Source organism: Xiphophorus maculatus, chromosome 1, assembly GCF_002775205.1.
Source record: "Xiphophorus maculatus strain JP 163 A chromosome 1, X_maculatus-5.0-male, whole genome shotgun sequence".
NCBI classification, from domain to species: Eukaryota; Metazoa; Chordata; class Actinopteri; order Cyprinodontiformes; family Poeciliidae; genus Xiphophorus; species Xiphophorus maculatus.
The window spans coordinates 5,694,935-5,703,993 of record NC_036443.1 but is presented as its reverse complement, the minus strand read 5'-3'; the positions used below and the strand labels follow the sequence as shown (position 1 = coordinate 5,703,993).

The following is a 9,059-nucleotide window of genomic DNA, read 5'->3' as shown; positions in this document are numbered from 1 at the left end:
TCCAGCATTAGAAGCCTCAACTCCTGTCACCGGACAGCTGCTTAAGGTGTCCAGTGTTTCAGTAGAAACAATGAATTTTTCTTTATAGTCTGTTACTATAGCTATATAACAGGACGTGAATTTCTGTAGCTGAAAATCCAGAATTGTTCCATACTCGGGGTCAGAGAACTCGGGAGTTTTAAATTTAGCCCACTTTCTACAAAAACCGAGATTTTTTTTCTGATGGTCATTGAATGCGGCACACGTCAACAACCTCGAGACCTCGCGAGACTTGTTTTGGCACATCCCGGTACTTCCAACATGGCAGGCAGTAAGTTGGTGCTAGAAGGCAGAGTGAGTATAAAAAGCTTTCTTTTAGGCCTCAGCGTCGTTCTCATCCCGCTCATTCGGACCTGGTTCGGACACCTGGACTGGGTCTTTGATTATCTGACAGAAACTCCCGGGAAAATTGCAATTTGTGTCCACATTGCGGCGATTAACGGCCTTTTGCTTGTCATATACAGAGGACCAGTGTATAAGGTAAGCACATACGATGCTCTACATCCCGTAAATTTGACCAACAGACCACTGCTTGTGTTTAAAATGTTTCCTGCTCTTCAGTCTGCTGCTGGGACGAGCAGAGAATTTCATTCTCTGTTTCAGCCTGAGAGCAGGATTAGCAAACCCCCCAGCTTCAACTCGGTGCAGATAATCTGATTAGACGAATCCAGAAGACAGCTGGTGTTGCCTAGCTAAGCATAGAAGCTCCGGACATAGCGCTGAAGTGGCACATTAGCAACATCTTGTTTTACTTTCACATATGAAGCTGTACGGAAGCTCAGACGTGCCATTGCTGAAGAACTCAGTCGTGTTCGTAACTTTGTTGAACTGTTCCACCCACCCAGACTAACCCTGGAGTATGCAAGAATGGTTTTTTTTTTTTTTTTTTTTTTTAACTTTTAAACAGAAATTAAATAGTGTTTCTTTAAAAATGACACGTGTTCTTTAGTGCATATTTATCAGAGATTATAGTTGGTCTTTTTCCAAAAAGTCTGGTATCTTTAGTGGCTCCGAAAGGGTTTTATTTAGCTGGACTGGGGGACAAAATGACTCCTTCTCACCCTGTTGATCCCAACATCACCTGTTTTCACTGCTCCAAAGTCCAAACAGCTCTGGAGGCTGCTTGACCCCGATCCCTTCAATCTGTGTAATGAATCGTTAAGAAATGGATTCCCAGTAACTCTGGTGGTAATGTTTAGCAGGAGTTGGTACCCTGGGGTACTTTATCCTTCTTGTTGCATTTATGCCCTTATGTTCTGCAGGAGGAAGAATAAAGGTTTAGGAACTAAATTCCCCACAACATGAATTGTTCCTGTGGATGTCAGTCCATCAGTTCAGTTCACAGCAGTGCACCATGGAGCCTCACGTTAAGCATAGATCAGTAAAGCTTTCACTGGTGGCATCTCAGAAGCTCCATACTTAAATTTTCTCGACGTCATTAATCAACAAAGATCTTAAGGATTTCTGCATTTGCTCAGATTTTTTCCTTCATCATTTTAGGCCATTATACTTGTCTTCAGTTCAAATTCAGCTAAAAAAATACTTTATCCCAAAGGGAAATTAAATGTTGTCGCAACTCATATCGTACAAGTATCTTGAAAGAGTTATTTTGGACAGTGTTGCCAAGGATCTCCAGTGGCAGTCAGTCTTCCTACAAATCTGCAGAAGCCTCTGACTGAAGACTGTTGTTGTATGACGCTCATGCTAACAGCTCAATATCCACAATATCCAACATTAACATATGATGACGCCATAAGTTATCAAGCTTTGCTAATCCACCTTCTTTGCTTTTGCCGCTCCTCTGTAAACGCCAGAAACACTATTATATTGTGTTTATCTAATACTATATAAACGATATGTATACTATACTACAGTAAACACTATTAGATAGTGTTTATGGAGTTTACAGACTCTTTTTATAGGACATGTTAGCTCCAGCTAATCCTCTCCATGAGAACAGAACGGTCTGATGTTAATGTCGTGGCCTGTTGCAGGTTGCTGTGAGAGCCTGCTTCCTGGGAGTTACGTTTGGCTGTGGCCTAATCATTAGCTTCTCTGACACCACTTGGACACATTTTGGCTGGTATGTATGAACTGTATTGTTTGTCTGTTTGGTTTTTTGTCAATAAAAAAGGTCTTTCAGCTGTCTTTATCACCACGAGGGTTTACTAAAGGGCTGGTTAATATATTGATTAGTGAAATATGGCTTGGGTCATATTAACATTATTTGAGTCCCATACATTATCTCTTTATTCGATGGGCAGCCATTGCCCTTGATGCTGTCACTTTGTTAAACTTTTGGTTCTGAATTACATTGATGAAACTCCCACTATTAAATCCTGATGTTTCAGCAGATTATTCCACCACAAGTTGTCAGAGGTTTAAGGGTGGGGTGTGGGGTTGGATCCTTTGTGAGGCAGACAAGTTGTAACATGTTAAATGCGTCTTCCTCCAGGTACATGTGCTCCCTTTCGTTCTTCCATTACTCTGAATACCTGGTGACCGCCGTCATCAACCCTCGCAGCCTGTCGCTGGACTCGTTCCTGCTCAACCACAGCCTGGAGTACACGCTGGCCGCCATGTCGTCATGGCTGGAGTTCACCGTGGAGAAGCTCACTGTTCCAGGTGCCGCTGCCTGCAGGTTTTTGCTCTGTGAGCTAACAGCTGTTGGCTTGTATGTGGCTTTTATTAACAGGATGTTTGAGTTTCCAAAGTAGAATAAGATGAGCTTGCTTTAAATAACATCACTGGGGCTAATAAATTATAATGTTGTTTTGAGACCATTTTCAATCAATATGTAGATGATGGGAACATAATGCAAGTTTGCTCTCCCAAACACGAACACACTTATCGTTTTGTAAAGAACACTTTACATTGAAACTGGACGATATTTTAAATATTCCAAATAAAACAACCAAAACCAAAATAAAAAGGTCATCCCTCCAGTCAGTGAATTAGATGCTAATGTTTTGCCTACATCTTTATTAGATTTTTCCAAAACATTTATGTGCTGTTCCTGTCTCTTGACCTCTGTCTCCTGCCATAGAGCTGAAGCATCTAAACTGGGTCAGCTTGGTTGGACTAGTCATGGTGCTGTGTGGCGAGGGCCTGCGGAAGGCTGCCATGTTGACGGCCGGCTCCAACTTTAACCACATTGTCCAGAATGAGAAAGCCCAGAGCCACGTTCTGGTCACCAGCGGGGTCTACGCCTACTTCAGACACCCGTCCTACGTAGGCTGGTTCTACTGGAGCATAGGAACTCAGGTGACACAATTCATGCTGCTCTTTAGTGTTGATGCAAACTTCACTTTATGACCAACCACTTCAATAGGTCCAGTCATTTACCAGCTGTTGCTCCTCACTGGTCCTCATCCATCTCTGTCATGTCTCATAGCTTTCAATGTCTAATCTCTTAATATTCAGGATTTATGAAAAGTTACCAGAACATCTACAGCATTCCAACATAAAGCCTTTAGACATGACTCCACTTTGACTGGTCTCTTGAGAAATATTTAACTGAGCCCTAAACAGGACCGAGGGTGATAAATGACAGTTAGTCTGGACACACTGAGCTTGGGAATACACTGGTTAGACACCAGTTTAACCAGTGTTAAACACCAGTGTATTTCCAAAATCAGGATTGGGTTTGAGATCTCGGAGTCCAAAGTCTTTACCCCAAATAGAAAACCTCCTTCTTAAAGCAACTTTGCAGTCATACAGGGAGTTTTTTCAGATTTATAGGCCAAGTATATGCAACAAAGAAGAAAGTAAATTCCACTTTACTGCCATTGTGCAGATGTTTTAATATAAATACATAAGAAATGGATTGCAACAAATGATTTTTCAAATTGGCAACTCTAGACCTTGACAGAAGAAAGGTGTTAGCTGAGTAGAACTGCTACAAAAATGAAGTATTTATGGCCCCAGAACCACTTCCTTGGCTTAAAAGAGATATTTAAGTTGACAAATAATAAAAAAAAATCCTTAGTTATTTCCAATTAGATAATAAAATTAGCTATCTCATATAATTGAGATGGTTAATTATCCCACTTGGCTATCTAATTGCTAATTGACATAATTAGCACTCTGGTGCTGTAGCGGCGCAGGGCCAAAGCGTGACCCATGAATGGAGGCCTTAGTCTTCTACACAGCCGTCACAAGTTTGATCCCCAGCCTGAAGAACTTTGCCGCACGTCTTCCCCCTCTCATAACCCACTTTTCTGTCTGAGAACTACTAAATAGAAAACACTAGAGCTGAAGAAAAAACTTTTTTTTTAAAAGGAATTTGGATTTATTGACTTAATATTCTGGGGTGGGTGAGGCGAGGTATTACTTTTCTTTTCTGTGGACCGCGGCCGTCTATTTTTCTTGCAGTATAAATGACGGTTGGACAATTGGGATGGGTGCCACCAACTAGCTCTCTCACTCTTTGGTTACCTAGCAACAGCCTGCTGAGTAACTAGTGCAGCAGCAGTTTTATGTTTAACCACTGTGACTCGTAACTGCTTCAAAATAAACAGCAACGACTCGGAGTGGAAGGAGAACCGCTGGAGAGGAAACTGAATTGAACTGGTCTGGCAGTAATTCAAAAAAACTAATGAATGATTATCAATACCACCTGATATGAAATGCTTATATAGTGATGCGTTTCTCATTCATATTGCCCAGGCCGGCCCTCTTTGTTAGTTCGCTGCCATGTTGTGTTGTTCGCTGATGAGTGTCCGTTCCTGCAGGTCCTGCTGTGCAACCCGGTCTGCATCCTGGGCTACACGATAGCCAGCTGGCGCTTCTTCCGGGAGCGGATAGAGGAGGAGGAGCTCTCGCTCATCCATTTCTTTGCCGAGGACTACGTGGAGTACAAGAGGAAGGTCCCCACCGGGCTGCCCTTCATCTCTGGCATCCGGGTCAACTAGTCCCCCTAGACCTGGACACCAAGCCCAACAGACTGCAAGCTCCATAGCAGGTCAGACCTGGTGGCGACGTGTGGTCTGCTGCAGCAGCTGCCGCCCCCTCGAGGTGAAGTCCCGGCCCCCGGCTGAGAGCCTGCAGCACCAGCAGAGGCAGAGTGACGGCAGCTGGGCTGCTGTTTTTCTACCAACATCCAGTATATGAACAGAGAACCTCGGCTGTACACACATTCCCACTCTCGCCTGTTTCTGTCTGCATGCTGTCACCACGGCGATATGTTTCCACTCATCTGCTGGCTGCTTTGCCCGGACCCTTCAGCATCACATGCCAGAGTTGACTTCATGTATTAGAGATGTTTCACAGAAAATGAACAACATTATGTGGAGGGACACACGAAAGGCTTTTCCCAATCAGAAGCATTTAAATGGAGGACATGTTGATGCAGTCTAAATCTTCTACTGCCTTTATTTCTACATCTACTGCTTACTTACTCACCATAAAATCAATATCCAAATTTAATCCTGACCCCACTCTCTTAAGGTCGTAAAACACGTGACATGTTCTGTCACCTGGTTAGCATCAAAATGGGAATATTTCTATAAAAGCCATGTTTTCTCATGTGCACTTTCTCATTTTGAGCATTTTGTTCTACGTCTGCAGAAACAATGAAACCTTCTCTCCAGAAAGGAGAACCAGGTCCAGATACCAACCACAGACAGTCTGTTGGTTGGTATCTGGACCTGGTTCTGACAGTCTGGCTGGGAGGAGGTAGAAGATAGTCACCCTCTCCTGTGATCACCTCCTGCTTTTCTTTCATCTCCTGGTATTTTCTAGACAGGGAGAGATGAATTAAAATAAGAACTGCCTGAAGCAGGGATAGAAAAGGAACCAGCAGGAGAAAATTGACCTCCACTTTTGAGAGGCCTAAATGTAAATGTTTCTGTAGATTTTTACTTCTTTTTTTCTCTCTCTCAATGAGACGCCGCAATATCACATTACATGTACTGTTTAGCCGAGCAGGTGTCCTTTGATATTTAAAACATTACGCAACATAAGACACCTGAACTTTGTTTTTTTCTCTAAAACTGTAGAAGAGCGTAGCATGGTGAGCCTCTGGTTCTGTTCTGTAATGGGTGAAGCTGTAAGTGTGGCAGATTTGGGTCTGGGGAATCTTCTGGTGCTCAGGGTTTTGCTTTGGTAGTGGCTGCTTTTTCATCCATTTTGTTTTCCAGATGTGTGCTCATCTTGTGGTGTCCCCTCGCGTTCGTTAGCATCACTTAGCGTCATTTGGAGTCACCAGGCATGATGACTTGTCATACTGTTTAATATTTAAGCAGGTTTTTTTTTTTTTTAAATCAATGATTTATAACAACTGTAGCACAAACTCGGACGTCCTCTAAGAACTCCTAGATCCTCATGTTGGAAGCGCAGTGAGTTCCAAAGTTGTCCCAATAATTCTCACACATTTCCATGAATAGCTTGCGCATCTCTGTACAAACCACAAACAGACCAAAGTATTATGCGGAAGATGTTTAGATGTATGCGTGGCGCATCGCAGTGGGAAGGAATGTTGCGGTCAGGACATTGCACTGAAGTCTTGATCTCCACACTTTGTGTTTCATAATAAAGTCTTCCCTTCACGGTTTATAATTCTGAAACCGCGACTATATTAAAGGACGGACGGGGCCACTCTGAGGCTGGTAGAAGGTCTACTGTGACTCCGGTGGTGACGCGTTGCCACGTGGTCCTGCTAAACTCGTTAAATTTCAGCTGCCGGGTATGCAGTGGCGCCCAGAGGGGGCCATGACCCCGTTGAAAAATGCTGCCTCCCAAAAAAAAATAATGTTCAATACATACAAAGGTTTACGGGCCATCTTCTTCAATCAAGTGTGTTCCAATTCAATAAAACATATATATATATATATATACAGTACAGACCAAAGGTTTGGACACACCTTTTAATTCAATGAGTTTCCTTTATTTTCATGATTATTGACATTGTAGATTCACACTGAAGGCATCAAAACTATGAATAACACATGTGGAAATATGCACTAAATAAAAAAGTGTAAAACAACTGAAAATAGCCCTTATATTCTAGTTTCTTCAAAGTAGCAACCTGTTGCTGTGATTACTGCTTTGCACACACTCTGAATTTTCTTGATGAGCTTCAAGAGGTTGTCACCTGAAATGGTTTTCACTTAATAGGTGTTGCCCTGTCAGGTTAATAAGTGGGATTTCTTGCCTTATAAATAGTCATGGAAATAAAGAAAACCCATTGAATTAGAAGGTGTGTCCAAACTTTTGGTCTGTACTGTATATCCATGATTGAAACCAAGTGTATGCCCTTGTCATTCTTCTGAGTTTAATATAGAAATAATTTGGTCAAAAATCTCTTCTTACCTTGACTGCTGCTACTCAAACTTTATATTTCATATCGCATTACATGCTCTGAAAGCTCACTGACAAGTTGTTGTGCTGATTACACACCCTATGTTAATCAGTTATCTAATAGTCAAGTGGCCATACCATACCAACTTTATTTATAAAGCACTTTAAAACAACCACAGCTGATACAAAGTGCTGTACATCAAAACACAACATAACAATAAAAAACATAAAATAAACACTTACAATTTAAAAACAAAACATACAATTTAAAACTAGATCCCGCTAGAGTTGAAAGCCAAATAAAATAGATGGGTTTTAAGACGAGCTTTAAAAGCTTTCTGTTCCATCGGTCCTCTGGCTTTGATCCAAACGAAACACAACGTGTCATGAAATATCAACTGAATACGTAAACATGTCATTTGAAAGGTGCTGAATTCGCCTTATTACATTAAATGTTTCATATTTTTATTGAATTGGAACAAACATTAACACAGTTCAATGATTTGAATACTAGTAGAGGCCCAAACTCTGCCTGTTAGCGATGTTTTCAGCACCTACAGTTAGTCTCAGCTACTGTTTTAGTAGATTGGACCTGCAAATCCCATCAGAGTTTGATCCTTTATTTCCGTCAGTCCCTCTGCAGCTCCTGCTCTGACGTCGACTGCAGAGACGACTCATTCCCACCACATTCAACAAGACAAAACTCCAAACCTTTGGTCTAAATTTGAATAACAGCTCAGTAAAGGTGACGTTTCTGTTTATCTTTTAATGTGACACATGTAGCTTCTCGACAAAGGACCTTGTGGGAGATTTCTGGTAAATGACTAAAAGTTGTGGGCACATGCACAGATTTTATGCTGCATTTTACCTGCGTAGAGAACCTGTACGGCAGGTTTTCCACTCTGACTGAAAGCTGTTGACTGCGTTTATTCAGCACTGCTTGTATGAAATAAAGTTGAGGTTATTATCTAAACGGCTCTGCTTTATTTATTTTTTTCCTCCCCCTCATAAAATTCAGCATTGTTTAGTGATGGTCAAGTAACGATGAGAAGGACTAAATGGTCGCAGTGCATGGGATAATATTGTGTCAGTTTTATGGTAATAAAAGGCATGCAATAAGCAAAATACATAAAAATATTGCAAAAGAAAGATGTAGAAAAGTTTCATCTTAAATAACATTCATTACACAACGTTCAATATTTCAGGCCTTTATTTATTGTAATGTAATGATGGCAGTGCGCGGCAAGAACTAGTGAATAATCAAATCAGCATCTCCATCCAGCTGGTCAGCAGAGGGAGGCATAAAGTGCTCTAGAATTGCCCACAAGATGCTGCACTGACTGTGAGCTCATAGAAAACCCATTGAACCAGAACCAGCAGATGACGTGGCACCCAAACCATCACTGACTGTGGGAACTTCACAATAGCCCTGTTGTTGTGAAGAGCTGCGTGTTAGATTGGAGGCGATGGATGTCAAGGAGCAGCCAGAGTCCCCCAGCGAGGACAGAAAGGAGCTGCTGCAGCAGCAACATCCCAGCTGCAGGAGTCTGGGCACACAAACAAACCCTAACCCAGACCAGAAGGAACACGAGTTTTTAAAGAGACAGATGTCCAATTTGAGGGTGTTAAATTGGGCATCTCACTTTTACTATGCCTTTATTTTGATAGCTGACTCTACTCTGTCAGGATGCAGAGCTGATCTTTACAGTAAAGTAAAAGAA

At 41.9% G+C, this 9,059-nt stretch overlaps 1 protein-coding gene across 1 annotated transcript; it reads left to right on the top strand.

Moving 5' to 3' along the window:
* Nucleotides 1–287: 287 nt before the first annotated feature.
* Nucleotides 288–5,571, top strand: icmt (isoprenylcysteine carboxyl methyltransferase). The gene is made up of 5 exons (XM_005804843.2): nt 288–519; nt 2,034–2,122; nt 2,495–2,664; nt 3,086–3,303; nt 4,773–5,571. Exons 1-5 carry the CDS (start codon nt 301–303, stop codon nt 4,950–4,952), a joined length of 876 nt encoding a protein of 291 aa, XP_005804900.1. The 5' UTR covers nt 288–300; the 3' UTR covers nt 4,953–5,571.
* Nucleotides 5,572–9,059: the final 3,488 nt, after the last annotated feature.

Excerpts from the sequence above, each read along its gene's own strand:
- icmt (XM_005804843.2), top strand. The coding sequence starts at position 301 with ATGGCAGGCAGTAAGTTGGTGCTAGAAGGCAGAGTGAGTATAAAAAGC. Across the intron at positions 520-2,033 it reads ACAGAGGACCAGTGTATAAG|GTTGCTGTGAGAGCCTGCTT; the intron begins GTAAGCACATAC and ends GGCCTGTTGCAG. Across the intron at positions 2,123-2,494 it reads ACTTGGACACATTTTGGCTG|GTACATGTGCTCCCTTTCGT; the intron begins GTATGTATGAAC and ends GTCTTCCTCCAG.